The sequence below is a fragment of the Thamnophis sirtalis genome, unplaced genomic scaffold (assembly GCF_051295495.1).
Source record: "Thamnophis sirtalis isolate CommonGarterSnake01/CBP01778 unplaced genomic scaffold, rThaSir2_p1.2 scaffold_9, whole genome shotgun sequence".
NCBI classification, from domain to species: Eukaryota; Metazoa; Chordata; class Lepidosauria; order Squamata; family Natricidae; genus Thamnophis; species Thamnophis sirtalis.
In genome coordinates this window covers 27250876-27269875 of record NW_028261389.1, presented here as the reverse complement: position 1 = coordinate 27269875, position 19000 = coordinate 27250876, and the positions used below count along the sequence as shown (strand labels likewise).

Below are 19000 nucleotides of genomic sequence, written 5' to 3'. Positions count from 1 at the left end.
ACATTTGATCACTGGACAAGAAATGGAATGCAGAAAATTGCTGTGCAGTAAAATCCTTATTCGTTTAATTGTCATGAATTTAATGGTTACCACTTTTTAATCATCGAGGCATTTTCTTCAAGAGGGAAGCTTGCACAAATGTAATAATATTGCATTATTTCTTACATATATTGTGTTTACAATAGCAACAACATTTTATGTCTAGCCATAAAACCATATCATAATAAAATAAATTGAATAAAGCTATCCATGACAAATATCTAAAAATATTAAACTCAGATGTGCTTTTCGGTCTTAGATTTGACCCAGTCAGAGCTAAATATGTATTTTTTCAATTATGCTGTTTCATTCAAAAAGAAGGACAATTTAAAGACCTAAATATATTGTTTTGACATATGGATTTCAGTGAGCAATTTTTCTTCATATATATATATGTGTGTGTGTGTGTGTGTTTGTGTGTGTTGTATTTGTGCTGATAAATAAATAAAGGGAGACCTTTATTTATTTATCAGCACAAATACAACACAAAATGTAACTAAGGCAACAGTAAAATATTGGGCTTTCTGTCTGGATGGTCTCTTGTGACGAGCTGATGGACAGAGAACAGAAGCAATTAGCTTCCTCCCATAATTGGGGCATACCAGGGGTTGTGACACTATACACACACACACACACACACATATACATACAACTGGCACTCAAATATGTGTTGTATTTCCAATCTCTGGTACAATTTCTATATCAATAATTTCCCACCAGTAATTACCATATGCCCTATATAAAAAATTCTCAACCTGTTTTAAACTGCAGCTGTCACTCTTGCCCAGTGTACTCAAGTGACATGAATGACATGTTTTAAACCCCATAATTTATCCCCATATAAAGGTACGAATGTAACTTTAGCTTTGTACATCTTGTACAGATCGTAGATAACAATGATTTACTAATTTTAATAATGAATTCATATGTGCTGTTGTGCTAAGTGAGCTCCTACCCTGATGACCGAGTCTCAGAAAATGTTACCACTAAGTAATGAAAGATATTAACTTACTCTATTGGTGTACTATCTACAAAACTGCCATGTCTGTTATGCGTTTTTCCAAAGACGTTTGGAATTTTTAAGTTAGACTTGAAGACAGCAGAACAGAAGAGAAAGATCTGGATAAAAATCCAAACTAAAAAAACCCTGCAGATAAAAATAAAATGGCTGTGGCAAAAAGAGAGCAAAGGGAGTACCAATAATAATGGGCACCTTGGGTGTAATCCAGGGGTGGGTTCCTGCCAGTTCTAACCTCTTCTACAGAAGAGGTTCCACAAATCTACCGTGCCGTTTAGAACCGGTTCCAGATCCCTCCCCCCGCCTGTCCACACATTATCAAGATGAAGAGTGAGAGGAGGAATTCCGGGAGTTGAAGTGCAAGGGTCTTGTAACTTGACAGCTTTAAGACTTGTATGCTTCAAATGCCAGAGTTTTTGAGCCAATATTTTGGTTGCTAAGCAAGAGTGTTGTTAAGTAAGTTTCACCACATTTTACAAGTTGACCATGCCCACCCAGTCACAAGACTGCCAAGCCACTCCCACTCGGTCACATGGCTGGCAAGCCACTCCCACCCAGTCACATGGCTGGCAAGCCACTCCCACAAAGCAGTCCACACCTACAGAAGAGGTTCTAAAAATTTTGAAACCCACCATTGGTGTAATCCCACAACAACTGGAGCACCATTTGAACTCCATCTGCATTGACAAAATCAGCAGCAGTCAACTGCCAAAGGTAGCTTTACCTGGAACGGCTTACATCCTGTAACAATGCCTGTAATACCATCAAAAAACATTCCAGGTCCATAAGATTTGAAGGTTTGAAGGTTTTATTCGACTTGTATGCCGCCCTATTCCCGAGGGACTCAGGGCGGCTAACAAAACCAAGGGAGGGGGGGGGAGACAATACAAAAAGGAAAACCACAATAAAAAAACAATAGTACAAAACAGTCTAAAAGGTCTCAACACACATACCCATTCGAGTAGGGGATGGGACTCAGCAGCCCCAGGCCTCCTGGAACAGCCAGGTCTTGACGGCTTTACGGAAAGCCTGAAGGGTGGTGAGGGTCCGAATTTCCACAGGGAGATGGTTCCAAAGGGCCGGAGCAGCCACAGAGAAGGCCCTCCTCCGGGTGGTTGCCAGCCGACATTGGCCGGCCGATTGAATTCGGAGGAGGCCTAATCTATGGGATCTAATGGGTTTTTGGGAGGTAATCGGCAGGAGGCGATCTCTCAAGTACCCAGGTCCAATACCATGTAGGGCTTTATAAGTGACGACTAGCACCTTGAAGCGTATCCGGAGACCAATAGGTAACCAGTGCAGCTCGCGGAGGATAGGTGTAACGTGGGTGTACCGAGGCACACACACAATTGCTCTCGCGGCTGCGTTCTGGACCAGCTGAAGTCTCCAAACACTCTTCAAGGGCTGCCCCATGTGGAGCGCATTGCAGTAGTCCAGTCTTGAGGTCACAAGGGCGTGAGTGACTGTTGTGAGAGCCTCCCAGTTCAGGTAGGGACGCAATTGGTGTACCAGGCGAACCTGGGCAAATGCCCCCCTGATCACAGCCGACAAATGATGATCTAAAGTCAGCTGTGGATCCAGGAGGACTCCCAAATTGCAAACCCTATCTGAGGGGCATATAATTTCACCCCCCCAGCCTGAGAGTTGGAGAACATAGCCAATTTTGGGGAGGAAAAAACACAAGCCACTCGGTCTTGTCAGGGTTGAGAGCCAGTTTGTTGACTCCCATCCAGACCCTGACAGCCTCCAAATCCAGTTTAAACATCTGGCTGATTCTATTTCATTGAAGGCATTAAAAGGGAGAACATTTGTTATAAGAAATACATTTGTGTCAGTGGTAGGTTGCAATTTATTTTACTACCCCTTCGCTTGCACATGCTCCTGCAATGCTTCTGCGCATGCACAGAAGTGTCTGGGCAGGTGGGTGGAGCCTCCTGCCACAGCCAATACCGGTTCACCCGATCTGGGATGAACAGGTAGCAAACCACCTCTGATTTGTATACTTGAAAAAAATTGATATTTTAAGGTCCCTTCCAACTCACTATTTTAAGATTATAAGCACATGATATTTTTTGTTCAGCGATCCTGTATCTTTTTGGTTTTGTTTTGTTTTCAGTCTACTAAGATCAAGACTATTAAGTGACTATAAAGTTTACTAGGGCTACTCAAACTTTTACATACTTATATTTTCGCCCATTTCTCTGTTACTTAAGTTAACAATCTGGAATACATTTATTTATGAGTCAGCCCTGCAGAGCTTGTAAAAATTTATTTCTAAATAGAAAAGAATCACATGATTTCTTCCCTTGTTTTAATTTTTTAAAATCTAAATCCTCTCCCTTCATTCAGAGACAGAACCCTGATAATCTTGGGCAGCGTTTTCTTATTTTACATTTAGAACATCAAATAAACTCCACATTTCTTAATTGACATCTAGTTTGTTAAAATGAAAAGGATCAATCAAAATTTGAAAGCTTACCTTTCTAACTCTCTTAGATGGTGACCCTCTAAAATGCATTGAGAAGCTTCTCTGGGAGTGGCTGGAATTTCTGATGAATGACTAAAACAGAGAATAGAAGCTGGTTTGTAAAGAGATTCCAGGTTTGCTCAAGCAACAAACAACCTCATTGTGTCATCTCATTTGTTCTTTCCTGCTGTCTCAACACAGAACTCTCAAATTCCAATTGGATAAGAAATACTCAAAGATTGAAGGAGTACACCAGCTCCCAATTGTCCCACCATTGTGGCTAATGTAGAGGAATCCTGGGAGTTTGGACAGCTTCTCAGAGTCACAAATCTCTGGTTATTTTTATTTATATAATATGTAGCCCCCTTAGGAAAATGTGTAGGAATTCTGTAATAAGTAGTGTGGAATTAGCTACACTTATTTGCTTACTTCTAGCCCATTTTTAGAACTTCTAGGGCTCTTTAAGAGAAACTTTTTTAAAGAAAAAGAAGCAAAATTGGTGTCAACCTCAGAAAAGCTTATCTATTTTATTTACCTATTCCCCCAACTCAGTGGTGGGTTGCAGGCGGTACGCCTTGGTACGTGCGTACCGCAGCCAGCCCAGAACATCAGATACTGTTCCGGTACAGTGCTCCGGAAGTCCCACCTGCCCGCCTGAATTCCTTACCGGAATTTAAAGGCTTTTGCACTTCCGCACAGGTGCATGGCGCATACAGCACCTGCGCGACACTCTGCGGAGCAGCTGGAGCATCATGGAGGCGCTTGAACACATGCATGCACTGCACGTGTCCATGAGGACACTGCCGGCCCCGTTCCAACCATACCGGTTGGAACAGGATTGCAATCCACCACTGCCCCAACCCCACACTAGACAGGGCACCTCTTAAAGGTGGCAGACTTCAGCGCTGAGTTCAAATCATAGAAAATATGCAGCAGTTCTAATAACTACTAATAATTCATGCAAATAGGTGTCACAATAGCTCAAACGTCTTTTGTGCAGGCTTGCCTTGTAATAACAGAAATCTTGTCACTTTTATGAACAGGTTTAGAAGGCTTAATGCGGTTAAATCAGAGTAGTAAAAATAGCTACCACTTACTTTTAATTGCTCCCTGTGTGTACCAACCTGGGTGAAGGTCTCCAGAACCCCATCTCATTTGACATGCATACATTTTGCTCATGGGTAATTGAGGTTCAAGGTGATAGCAATTCTGATCCTGTTAATCAAATGTTAATTAGTCCACCTGCCACCTTCTTCTTGTTGACTTTCTGAAAATTGAGACAACTTTGCCCTTCTTAGCCCATAAAAGCAGATGAAAAAAAAAATCCATCTCCTTTCATCACATTACACGGCACAACATTATAATAGGGTCATAAATTATTCCTGAATAATTTTGCAATGAACATGATAAAGCTTCATTTGCTGTTCTTTTCCTTTACAACCACTAGATGGCACTGATTATGTACAAAAGACCCAAGGCTGGTTGTAGCAGCACTAAAAAAAATAGTTGATACATTCTTGTGTTACCAGGCAGTATGTTTTTGTCTTTTTTATGAGTTAGGGTTGCACGGGATACATCACAATGATATTAACTGGAGAGTCTGGTGTTTGAATTCATCAAAACTTGAAAACCTCAATTCTACCCTCCTGAAAAGTTTCTTTTTCAGGAGGGTGGAATTGAAGTTTTCAAGTTTTTTTTTTTTTTTTAATGATACGCTTATTTTAGTCCTTGGGAATAAAGGCACATAAAAATGTGCTGATTTCGGCAATGCATTCTTGGAATGGTGGAGTTCAAATATTCAATTCCGATAATAGTTGACCGCAATGCCAGGTACACATTGAAACGTTTAGTGATAGAGCTGGCAGCATATCATGTACACGGTCTGCTTTTCAACCCCAAGGGGATTTGACTAGACGTTATATTGCAAACAATTTTCTGAGGGTACACAACACCGACAAATAACAAGGCTATAAGGGGAGAGGGATAAAAGTAGATTTTGGCTCTAGAAGCGCGTTAGAGACACGAAACCTAGGACACATCCAAATACACAGGAGTATCAGGAGTCAGAAGTGGGTTGCTCCCGGTTTGGTCGAGTTCAGCCGAACTTGTAGTGGAATTCAGGCCTGGGTCGCAGAATTAGCAGTGACCCAGGCCTGCTACACCCCCGAACCGGTTCCCTCGCCCCCGCTGGGCCACCGCCATTTTGGTTTTTAGTGACTGCTCATGCACAGTTCACTGTAAATTGTTCTGCGCATGCACAAAGAGCAATTTCTATTGAACAGCGTGAGTGCAGTGTGTGTCTGGCACACACAGGTTGTGTGTGGGTTGCGAACCAGTAGTAAAACTGGCAGCAACCCACCCCGTCTGAGGTGTTTAAGTGGTCAAAATATCAAGATGGCAACACCATGGCCTATTAAAATGGGCAAAGCCTCAAACACAACATTATGGCTGCCATCTTGAGGAAGAAGGACTTTTCCCTGACCAGAAAAGAGAGTCACACATTTTTCCATGCACAGAAATTTCTGCCACAGAGGTCAATGGATATTAGTGGGAATGGATAAGCCGGATCTAGGAAGGAGAGAAGGAGAGAGGAGAAGGAGAAGGAGGTTCTCCTCACATTTGACATTCTCCTGTCATGATTTGTCCTGTAGTGAGTTGCCCTGGGTGAACCGACATTGGAGACCCACCAGTAACAACCTGGCAGTGGCAACCCAGCTGTTGTCCCAGCCTGCAGACAGCTTTGGGATAATTGTCCACTGGTTTTCCATCGTCTTGTTTTAAAATAGGTAAGATTTAGTGGGTTGGTATGAGAAATAAAGTATGTGAGCTAAGCCAAAAACAAAGCACCCCTCACCTCCCTGAATGAATACTCACAACGTCCTGTGGTTTTGAATCCGGCGTAGTTGCCATTTTCAGTTTACCGATTCCACTATCTGCAGTAAGTTTTAAATTCCAGTTTCTATAAACCCCAGAGAGCAGATGCTCCAAGTCTGAGCAACAAGACGTTAATAAGCCATATGTGACAAAAAGTAAGATGGCAACTTTGGGGGCTGAATGTGTCTTCTAAACTCTGGGGCATTGGCTGAAAGTGAATAAGGTCAGACGTAACTGAACACAAAACTGAATTGGAGTCTGTTGATTAACATGAGATGGGACCCCTTGATTCTGTCACTCTGAAGGTTAGACTGCACATCTCCCGGAGGTCCAAAAGTGATGTGATTTTTAATTTTAATTAAGGGAACCGGGAAAAAGGGTCTGCACATTTTATCAGTCCTGGGAGATGGAAGTATCTAATTACATTCCCATCCTAGTCACCTTCCTTCTTTCTGAAGGAACTATTTCCAGCTACTCCTAATGTTTAAAAAATGCATCTGTATTTTCCACCCCCTTGTCCATTGTGGTCTACTTAAGATGCAGGTCAGGCTCATAAAATGTTGGGGCTGAGTGTTATGGAGGGATTCAGTTTATTATGTGTTCCATAGTGCTATTGATCACTGATCTCCCTTGCCATGTGTTTTTTTTGGCTGTCAAAGATAAAATGAAAAATTAGAAGCTCTCCTCTGTTCTTGGGATGGGTGATGAATACCAAATTCCTGGCACTGATGCTTGGCCGTGTCCTTTCTGTGGGACTTAGGACCTGTGCCAGTCTGATACCAGAGTCAGCAATGATTTCATCTGGGTCTGCCACAATAGCACCCAACTCAAAATAGCTTTCCACTAAGAGGACGTTTGACCAGAGTGACCTAGAGTGGAGTTGTCAAGTGATAGGTGTCAATCTATAGCCAGCTTATTAAACCAACAGGTCTCTCTGTTCAACCTTCACTCAAGGAAGAACACCCGGGCTGTCTGTATCTCTTCACACTTTCCATTGTTTCTGCTCTTGCAATATTATGGGGCTCAGCGAGCAGGAATGGCAGAAGGTCGTAGACATCTGGGGCAAAGTGGAACCAGATCTCTCTTTGCATGGACAGGAAGTCATCATCAGGTAAGCAGAAATTAGGAATGGAAAACTGAGTAGCAACATTCCCGAGAAGCCAGCATGGTGGCGCTTTAAGGATCTGCTTGGCAGGGGGTTCAGAGGTAGAAGAGAAAGAGATGCAAACTTGCTGATAAGCTGGAAACTATTTTAATTTTGTTATCCTCAATTTTCATTGACTTCTTTATTAGATAAGCCCTTGGAGGGGGAAAAAAGGCTTTCAAAGGAATTTAATCTGTGGCTGAGTGAATAATAATAATAATAATAATAATAATAATAATAATAATAATAATAATAATAATCACCATCAGTCAAATGCAAAAAGCCGCACTGCTTGGATCTGCACGTATATTACGAAAATACGTTACGACGTCCTAGGCCCCTGGGTGGGGCCCGACTAGTAACCAATGCCAAATCCGGCGAAACAACTGGCCGCTGTGATACAATTGTGTAATAATAATAATAATAATAATAATAATAATAATAATAATAATAATAATAATGTAAGTGCTTTTACTCCTTGCTGATTGAAAGTGCTCCCCATCCATCCCTGAGTGAGCACAAAACTATGCTAACATAAAACTTGTGCCTCTAGAGCCACATCTTATACTGCCTTTCCTTTTGAGTTCCTGCCAAAAGGTGCTTGGTTGATTTGTGCATCACTCATTATAGGATGCGGTGGCTCAGTGCCTAAGACACTGAGCTTGTTGATCAGAAAGGTTGGCAGTTTGGTGGTTCGAATCCCTAGCCCTGCTTAATAGAATGAGCTCCTGTTACTTGTCTCAGCTTTTGCCAACCTCACAGTTTGAAAGCACATAAAAAAGCAAGTAGAAAAATAGGAACCACCTTTGGTGGGAAGGTAACAGCGTTCCATGTGCCTTTGGCATTTAGTCATGCCAGCCACATGACTACGGAGAACATCTTTGGACAGCACTGGCTCTTCGGCTTTGAAACAGAGATGAGCACCACTCCCTAGAGTCAGGAACGACTAGCACATATGTGAGAGGGGACCCTCTACCTTTACCTTTACATTATAGGCAAGGTGGGAAAACTAACAAATAAGTAACAAATGCCCAATTAACATGATTCTTCTCTGGACAATGCAGCGAAACAAAAATCAGGGTGCCCCATCTAAAGGAAAATATATATTTTAAAATGCCGTTAGTGTAAGTTAACAAACATTAACAATGTTAGGATTATGTTAACAACCGGGCCTCCTCTTTCCCCCCAAATAAAACGCTAGAGCTCTGTTCTGTATCTTCTCCATCTGTTGGGAAACCTGGATAGATGTTGGGGTCGAAAATAAGGAAAATAGTAAAATGAAGGGGATGAAAGGAACTTAGGAAGCGTACAAAATGCTAACAGAGAGAGGAAGACTTGGAAAAGAAAGGATTTTACTTTGAAACTGGCTTGTGATCAGTTTGGAGTGTGCATGGCCATGATTTTCAATATTTGCAAGGCTCACAGCTGCTCAGCTGGCCTCACTGTCAGATTCACGAGTGGGTTCATGAAAAATTCATCTTCACACACCTTCATCTTCTGTATAATTTGGAACAGTAGGACCATCACAGATAGGCAATATTTGGGCAATGGCAACGACAGTTGGAGGAAATTGGTAGCAGTGGGGAATAGTACAAAAAGGGTCACTGAAGTTAATACCAGGCCTGTGTGTTTTCTACCATCTGGCTTAAGTAGCAGAAGACAGGGAGAATAGAATAGGATATGAAATATGTTTGTCTTTTCCATTGATGGATGTATCTCAAATCATCAGACCTATCTGATCTTTCATCAGCTCTAAATTTGTCCATGTCGTTGTACATAGTTGACCCATATCAACATTTCATTAGACTATCAACTTGCTTAGTTGCTTTCCATTTGTTGATTTCTCATTTCCGTCTGTTTCCTGAGCCATAAGAAGTTAATATCTGAAATTTAGATATTTAAATATTATTTATAATATGGCTCAGTTATAGTGACAATGCAGCTAACTATCTGCCTAGGAGATCATTATATCATTTTAATAATAAATACTAGAAAGAGAAAAATAGAAGACAGATACATGAGGCCATGTAAAAATTACTAGCATGATACAATGTGTAGGGTACTTTTCCCTAATCTGATTGATCTCCAGACTTCAATACTTCAATACCCTAAACAATAACGTCTGACTAGAACACTTTTTCCAAGTGGCAAGACAGTGTTATGAATACATATCTATGTAGTCTAACATATTTAAACATGATCACTGCTATTGAGTTTGATAGTCTCAAGCATGCCTAACATTATAGTTTTAATCAAAATTATGGGCAAAATTTCCTTCCTTCTGTGATCCATAATCCTATTGAAATTGCCTTTTGAATCTACTTTGTTGAAGTCTGAAACGAAAGATGGGCATTTCTTTTTTTTAATACTCAAGGGGAGAGATAAGTTGCAGGAGAGCCACATAACTATGAATGAGTGTCTAAAAATGGAAATCCCACACTCTTAGGATCTAGTGAAAGGGCAACACTCATAATTCATCAGCTTACTATACCACCTAAGAAATTTTTGTAAACAGGGTCTATAAAAGTATCTAAAATGAGTTTGTAGGCTTAACTGATATACGTGGCTATAGGTGATTGAGGACTCAGCATCACTGACTTGCTTCTTCATGGGTTTCTCTATATAATTGACAGGATGTTCCAGAATCACCCTGAGACGCAAGAGCGCTTTGACAAATTCAAAAATTTCAAGACTCTGGATGAGATGAAGAGTTCAGAAGAACTCAAGAAACATGGAACCACCGTCCTCAGTGCTTTGGGTAAAATCCTGAAACAGAAAGGGTCTCATGAAGCAGAACTAGCACCACTGGCACAGACTCATGCCAACAAGCATAAAATTCCAGTCAAATATTTAGAAGTAAGTATGTACATGATGAGGATGGTGGTGCAGCCATGCCAAAGAGCTAATTATTAAGCAGAAAAGGAAGGGTTTGTATTCCGAGCCTGTGTAGGCCTGCTTGCTAAATTTTAGAATGGATATAGGAAGTTTTGGTGAAATAAAAGGGCAATTTAGAAGTATAACGTTGACAAAAATAATCTTTCAAGGGAAAGTTTATTTATTTTTCATCAGACCATGACATTACAGGTCTGATAGCATCTTTTTGACCTTGGCTGATTTCCTCAAACAAAACAAGTTCCTGCTGGGTTAACTACTAAATAGATCAGCTTCAGAAAATCTCAGGACAGAAGCTTAGATTGGGAAGTCCAAGAAGAAGGCAGTGACAAATAGTTTCTGCATCATTGCTGTTCAAGAACACTATATGAACATATCCAGTGGTGGGATCCTGCCAGTTTAACAACTGGTTTGGTGATCGCGTGCTTTGCGTGCCTGCATGTGCTCTGCACACGCCTGCACCTGATGCACGTCCCACGTGCCTCAGCAGTTTTAACAAAACTTACTTTCCACGTTACTTCTGGGGCAGTGATGGTTTCACATTTTTTTAGAACCTTTTTTGTAGGTTTGGCCTGCTTTGAGGGAGTGGCTTGCCGACCATGTGACTGGGTGGGCGTGGCCAACTTGTAAAATGTGGTGAAACTCACTTAACAACGCTCTTGCTTAGTATCCAAAATGTTGGTTCAGAAACTCTGGCATTTGAAGCACAAAAGTCTTAAAGCTGTCAAGTTACAAGACCCTTGCACCCCTAACCCTTTAGAAAAAAAACCCAGGGGTGTTCAAACTTGACAGCTTTAAGACTTGTGGACTTCAACTCCCAGATTTCCTCCTCTCGCTCTTCATCTTGATGATGTGCAGAGGGGTGGGGGGAGGGAGCTGGAACCGGTTCTAAACGGCACAGTAGATTTGTGGAACCTCTTCTGTAGAAGAGGTTAGAACTGGCAGGAACCCACCCCTGGATTACACCCAAGGTGCCTATTATTATTGCTACTCCCTTTGCTCTCTTTTTGCCACAGCCATTTTATTTTTATCTGCAGGGTTTTTTTTTATTTTGTGATTTTTATCCGGGTCTTTCTCTTCTGATCTGCTGTCTTCAAGTCTAACTTAAAAATTCTGTTCTGGGGAGTAACGTAGCTGAGGCATGGCAATCAGCTGAGGGGATATAGGTAAGTAAAGCGCAGGTTGGTGGGCGAACCTGATCATCGGAGCGAACCGGTTCTCTCCCCAGCTGATCGTCAGATCTACCGGTTGGCCTGAACCGGTCCAAACTGGCTGAATCCCACCCCTGAAGATATCTATAAAATCAACAGAGGGGACTTTACTTTTTAAAATGGTGAAGGTCCAGGTTTACTACTAAGACAAAGAATCTCTGCCTTATTTGCAATTAGACTTTTTGACCATTGATGCTAGCCCAGCTTGAGCAGGGAGTTGGACTAGAAGACCTCCAAGATCCCATATTCTATGTTCTAAATAGAAAAAGAAGTAAATATGCTGCCACACCATCAAACTTAGTAGTGACTGCCCATACAGTGAAGTCTTGCCCTAGGAATATAAAATTGATATTGAATTTGTTGAGAAATCATCAGAAGATCATAGTGTGGCAGTAGTTATTGCCAGATAAATGCTAAGTATGGATTACCCAAGTAGAAACTGGACAATGCAATCCCTAAAGGATAATATTTGTAACTCAGGATTGAATCGAGGGGTTCTTGGTGCTCTCTGTGCTTGTTTGTTTTCTGGCAAAGGTTTCATTAACCAAACTAAGTAATATCTTCAATGATAGTCACTACACTGATGATGTTACTTCGTATGGGTGATGAAATGTCTGCAAGGGAAGAAAAAAAGCAAGTCAGAAAGTACCTCAGTGCTAGCCCTCTTATTTGATTGAAAATGCTACCCTTTGATTAATAAAAAGGGAAAAGGAAAAAAGAGAAAGCTGTAGTTTTTAGTAGCTGAAGAGCAGACTAATGTCCATTCTGGTTTAACAGTAGTTCTAATTTGTTGCACTGGGAAGGAGACGCCATGTGAATAAATCAGCTCAATGTACATTATTGAGGGTTCAGTTAGCATGGCACAGTGATTAAATATTGGATTATAATCAAAGGGACCTGAGTTCAAGGCCATTGTAAACCATAGAAGCTCAATTTTGGAGGGAGAAATAGATTGCCTTTTACTAGTGGGGGAAAAATAAGAATTTAAATCTAACAAATAAATATACAATGACATGTATATGCAGTTCATATGCAGACATTGAAACATGCAGTTCAATAGTGAATATATAAAATAGTTTATCCATGGTCAAATAGTCTAACTTTATATTTCTCCTTTCTGCTCTGCACACTTGACCTTTAAATCATTCCTAAGTCACCACTGGCTTTGATCTTTCATCACTCTTTAGCATTTAGAAGGCATCTTCAAACGTTTCACCAGCTGACTTTGTAAGCCCCAGAAAGAAACATTGTCTGTGGATTTCGTGTTGGAGATGTTGCATGTCCTTGATTAATCTTTTGTATTCCTATTTTGGCAATCTCAATTTTGTTTACTTCCATGCCTTCAAACTCTATGTCAGGTAAAAGGGGTTTTAAAAAGTTTTTATCCATTGAAATTTGTATCCTTTTGGAGACACTAGTTACAGGTAGTCCTCGACTTATGACCACAATTGAGCCCGGAATTTATGTTGCTAAGTGAGAAATTTATTAAGTGAGTTTTCACAACTTTTCTTGCCACATTTGTGAAGTGAATCACTGCAGTTGTTAAATTAGTAACATGGTTGTTAGGTGAATCTAGCTTCCCCATTGACGTTGCTTATCAGAAGGTTGCAAAAGATGGTCACGCGCAGTGGTGGGATTCAAATATTTTTACTACCAGTTCTGTGGGCGTGGATTGGTGGACATGGCAGGGGAAGGATACAGTAAAATCCCCATTCCCACCTCACTCCAGGGGAAGGATACTGCAAAATCCCTATTCCCTCCCGATCAGCTGGGAATCAGGAGGCAGAGAATAGATGGGGGCGGGGCCAATCAGAGGAGGTATTTACCGGTTCTCCGAACTACTCAAAATTTCTTCTAGCGGTTCTCCAGAACTGGTCAGAACCTGCTGAATACCACTTCTGGTCACATGACCCTGGGACACTGCAATCATCATAAAGGTGAATCGGTTATCAAGCATTCAAGTGTAAATCGTGATCGTGGGGATGCTGCAACCGTCATAAGTGTGAAAACTGGTCATAAGTTACTTTTTTCAGTGCCATTGTATCTTTGAACAGTCACTACACAAATGGTTGTAATTCGAGAACTACCTGTATTATTCTTTCAATGTTTGGAATTCCTTAAGATAAAACAATATTATAGTCAACCTAGCCATTTTAACTCTTTTCTGTCTGATCCTTTAGTTCCCTTATTGTCCATTTTTCAAACTTCACCAAGCCTCCCTTCCTAATAATGGATTTAGTTCCATTTCAGTTGTTTCTAGTGGGTATATTATTCAATTGTATACTGGTTTTTCCCCCCAAATCATAGAGCCCAAAATAACCAAATCTGAAACCTCTCTGTTCTCCAAATCCATTTAAAACTTTCTTAAATTAATAACCTTTTTGTTTTGCTTTTTGCTACATTTTTTGTACAGTACATTATTTTAAAGTCGTAAGTCTCTGCTCAAAATTTCTTAAAGCCACAGAAGGTAAAACTTACCAAGTATTCAAATTTTCCACTTTGAAGGTCTGCCATATCTCTAAAATGGCTAAACTGACATTTCTGAGTGAGATTAGAAAGGGAGTTTGGTTGACTTAGCCTCCTCATGAAAGGCTCTGCCACTGCTGAGAGCAAAGATGTCATCTCTTTGTCATCTCTTTTGCCTCCCGGTGCTCAAACCTGTGGGAGACCGCTGATTTACGTGAGAAGTTGTAATACAGAGCACTCTTGAGTTATCTCCTGGTCTCTTGCTCTCTGGAGAGATTTAAAGGACTGGTCTACTTGCCAATCTTTCTTTCCTCACAGTGGTCGTCTCTTATTCGCAGAAGTGTCAGATGACTCACATTGGAAGCCCAGCTTCTTGTTACTTTTCAATAGAATATGTAAAATATTAATATATGGGATAATTGAAAATGCACATTTAAAAATCACAACAAAACTGTGAAAATGTAGCGAACCCTTACTCCTACATTTCTTTCCCATTCTCTGCTGTGTAAAACCCCAATAGGAAGGTTTGCAATCTTTTGGAAACTTGTTCCAAAAGATAATAAAATAAAATAAAACGAAAACATTTTTTTTTCTTTGACAAGGTTCAATATGTACTTCTTAGCTAACAGATTAGAAAGAAAGGTCAGAGAGAGGAGGAATGTATGGCTCAGCCAGATGATCTATTTTACAAAGCTCACTTAACTTCAGGAATGAAATAGATCCCAATTCTAGTTAAGGGGGAAAAATGTTGCAGAAGTGTGAGTACTACTTCCTATATTGTTTCCACTACAGAGAAAGGAAGAAGATATAAATCTATTATTCTGCTTGAGAAACATTTTTAAAATGTTTCTACTTTTGAGTCGCTGATACAAATAATAAACACGTTTCTCCTAGCTTTGCAAATTTTCAAATACTGAAGAAGTTGCAAAGGAGCAGGTATAAAGCAGAAGGGTTCATGAATGCCAAGGATCTGTGCCTGGACAGTTTTAGAATAAAATTACACCTCAATTATAAAGAAACATTTTAACTAGGGGTGGCATGATAGTTGTATTCCAGTATGTGAGAGATTGCCACAAAGAGGAAGGGGTCAAGTTATTTTCCAAAGCACCTGAGGGCAGGACAAGAAACAATAGATGGAAACTAATCAAGGAGAGAAGCATCCTGGAACTAAGGAGATACTTCCTAACAGTGAGGACAATCAACCAGTGGAACAGTTTGCTGTCAGAAGTTGTAGGTGCTTCATCATTGGAGGTTTTTAAGAGACTGGACAGTCACTTGTCTGGAATGGAATAGAGTTGCCTGCTTGAGCAGATGGTTGGACTGGAAGACCTCCAAGGTCCCTTCCAGCTCTATTCTGATTGAATTGTTTCAAGCTTCAGTTTACATTAGTGCTTCTCAATCTTAGCAACTTGAAAATGCATGGACTTCAACTTCCAGAATTCCGCACCCAGCCATGATAGTAATGCAAAATATTAGATGTTATCTTAAATATGAATTATGCCACAACTTCTCAACTCAGGAGTAATAGCATTATTAGTGCATGTATCTGGGTCCATTAATTCAATAATGCAATAATACCAACAGGGTACATTAATTGTCCTGGGAAAAGGATATTCTGTTCTTGGAAACCAAGAAGAGGATGTGGAGCAACAATAACATCACCCCTGATCACAGGAAGTGCAGTAGAAATAAATGCATATTTCCTCATTCTCTCCCATGAGAAAGAAATAACTTTTCCCATTACTAGTGTCCCCGGATAGCAATAACATTGATGGCATTAGCAAAGCCTTCTAATGTACTGAACCCAGAGGTGGTATTCAGCAGGTTCTGACCAGTTCTGGAGAACCGGTAGTGGAAATTTTGAGTAGTTTGGAGAACCGGTAAATACTATCTTGCCCCCCTCCCAATCTATTCTCTGCCTCCTGAGTCTCAGCTGATTGGGAGGGAATGGGGATTTTACAGTAACCTTCCCCTAGAGCAGTGTTTTTCAACCTTTTTTGTGCAAAGGCACACTTTTTTCATGAAAAAAATCACGAGGCACACCACCACTAGAAAATGGTTAAAAAATTTAAATCTGTGCCTATATTGACTATAGGCGGGTGTTTTTCCCACGGCACACCTTACACTATGTCACGGCACACTAGTGTACCGTGACACAGTGGTTGAAAAACACTGCCCTAGAGTGTGGAGGGAATGGAGATTTTACATTATCCTTTCTGTGCCATGCCCACTAGTGGTGGGATTCAGCCAGTTCGCACCACTTCAGGAGAACCAGTTGTTAACTTTCTGAGCAGTTTTGTGAACAGGTTGTTAGAAGAAATCATTAGGGCAGAGAACCAGTTGTTCAATTATTGAATCCCACCACTTATGCCCACCAAGCCATGCCACATCCACCAGAACCGATAGTAATTTTTTTTAATCCCACCATTGACTGCACCTCTTTAGAGATCTTTTCATTCAAACATAAAGAATGTATGAGGTTACAATATGCATCTCTTCAGTTGTCAATTGACTACAATTCCTAGCTTCTTTCATATCTGTTGGGAATTGTAGTTTAGAACATTCTTCACTCTGATAGCCAAGAGTAAAAGAGCTGTAATGCTCCAATATCTAGAGAACTTTGTACCAGTGGTGGGATTCAATTTTTTTTTTACTACCGATTCTGTGGGCATGGCTTGGTGGGCATGGCATGGCTTAGTGGGCATGACAGTGGAAGGATACTTTAAAATCTCCATTCCCACCCTACTCCAGGCAAAGGATACTACAAAATTCCCATTCAGCTGAGACTCGGGAGGCAGAGGATAGATGGGGGTGGGGCCAGCCAGAGGTAGTATTTACCGGTTCTCCAAACTACTCAGAATTTCCACTACTGGTTCTCCACAACTGGTCAGAACCTGCTGAATAGCACCTCTGCCTTGTACCTCTGTCCCACCAGTAGAGATATGGATGTGCCAACCTTTGACTTAGGTCTGAGACACTTACATGTTAAGAGAAAAATGTTAAATATATATTATTTATGTTTTCTCATTTCTTGCCCTGACCAAAATTAATGTAAAGCTATCATGTTTGCTGCTTTGGTGTTTGACATTTACTTGATATTTTCACTTTTTGTCTCTCCCCTCCCTTTTTTTTCTTATTCCTGCCCTTATTTCTCTATACCACCATCAATTCTTCTTATGTAGTTTATTTCTGAAATCATCATTGGTGTCATTGCTGAAAAACATTCTGCAGAATTCGGGGCTGATTGTCAAGAGGCAATGAGGAAAGCCTTGGAGCTGTTCCGGAATGATATGGCCAGCAAATACAAGGAACTTGGATACCAGGGCTAGTAAGGAAAAAAGATGTCACCACCGAGAAGACTTAGTGTGGATAGGTGTGTGGTCAGTTTAGGAGAATATTTTCATGTCGTGACAGGAAAATAGCTTGAATAAATTGAATTATGTTAATGTTACACTTGAAGGTGGCAAGATATATTGCTCAAAATCTCTAATGTCTGCTAAGGTCATTTTGGCTGAGACGTAAGGGAATAAAACCAATACATTTGTAGGATATCTAATGAGGTCAAGAGGGAGGTTTAAAAACCTAGAAAGTTGGAGGTGATAGGACTGGATATGTAATCATTACACCCAGTGGTGAAATTCATTTTTTTTTACTTCTGGTTCTGTCGGCGTGGCTTGGTGGATGTGGCAGGGGAAGGATACTGCAAAATCCCCATTCCCTCCCCACTCTGGGGCCAGCCAGAGGTGGTATTTGCTGGTTCTCTGAACTACTCAAAATTTCCACTACTGGTTCTCCAGAACCTGCTGAATTTTACCCCTGATTACACAACTTTTTAGTTCAGTGGAATGTTCCTCAAAATCACCACCTACAGCCAGGTTCTGATGACAAACAGGGAGGGAAAATTGGGGAGCAGATGCCATGCGGTATTCGTGGTTCACTGATTTAAATGAGATCTGCCTTGGGATGGATAATCATCTGCTCCAGTGTTCTGCATGTAATTAATGAAATTAAAATTGAATTACATTTTAATTAAAAGTTGCCCAGTTTATTATGAGTATGATTCTGATAATACTCAAAGATGAAGCACATCCCTTTGTCTAAAAACAATTCTATGCTGCTGCTGCAGCTTTAAGTGTGATGGAAAGCTTGCCAACTTCATGTGTGGTTTGGGTTATCAACTGTGGTTCTTTTTGATCTTCAGCATTTCTTAATAAAATATTAATCATGTATAATAAAAACAGCTGCATTTACTCTTTACATATTGCCTAGTCCACGACTGGCTCTATAATATGTCAGTATTCAGAAAAAGGAAAAGTGAACAAGTTATTCAGGAAGGTGAGTGAAGATAAGGTTTCTAGTTCTTGACTGGGATATTGTCAACTCTGAAGCTAGCCTGACTGAGGCCATCTTGGAGACTTCAGTGCTGCCACAATGGTGCTGGGAAATAGGGAGGGAGGAATAGAGATAGCTGGGGTTTTGTAGCCAAAACAAAATAGTTTCCCCTGTGAACCAAGGACATTCCCACAGATGGCTGAAGAGAGCAGGAGTGACGTTTTCAAGTAACTGGACAGCACCATGATTGGACCCGGTGATTGATAGTTTGGGAAAAGGGGGAAAACCTTTACTTTTGATTAAGTGAAGAGTTGGTTTTCACCAGCTTGTGTCAATATGATATATCCAATAAACTTGTTATTTGAGGAACCACTTGCCTCGGAGTTTTGTTTTCTATGAGTATATTATTTGGAACCCTGAGAGATATAGCATAACTTGTTATTTAACTTGACTTGAATAGAAAGTCCTACTTGATTATTGCTCTGTATATTGTACAAGATTTTCCTCTCGCCTGTACAAGCAAAGAGGGGGAAAAGGTATTTCCACTGGCTAGAGCC

The 19000-nt window shown here is 40.6% G+C and overlaps 1 protein-coding gene across 1 annotated transcript; it reads left to right on the top strand.

The window, feature by feature from the left end:
• The first annotated feature begins 7300 nt into the window (after positions 1-7300).
• MB (myoglobin) lies at positions 7301-18587 on the top strand. The gene is made up of 3 exons (XM_014060542.2): positions 7301-7509; positions 10176-10398; positions 17294-18587. Exons 1-3 carry the CDS (start codon positions 7415-7417, stop codon positions 17438-17440), a joined length of 465 nt encoding a protein of 154 aa, XP_013916017.2. The 5' UTR covers positions 7301-7414; the 3' UTR covers positions 17441-18587.
• The last annotated feature ends 413 nt before the right edge of the window (positions 18588-19000 follow it).

Excerpts from the sequence above, each read along its gene's own strand:
- MB (XM_014060542.2), top strand. The coding sequence starts at position 7,415 with ATGGGGCTCAGCGAGCAGGAATGGCAGAAGGTCGTAGACATCTGGGGC. Across the intron at positions 7,510-10,175 it reads GGACAGGAAGTCATCATCAG|GATGTTCCAGAATCACCCTG; the intron begins GTAAGCAGAAAT and ends TATAATTGACAG. Across the intron at positions 10,399-17,293 it reads TTCCAGTCAAATATTTAGAA|TTTATTTCTGAAATCATCAT; the intron begins GTAAGTATGTAC and ends CTTCTTATGTAG.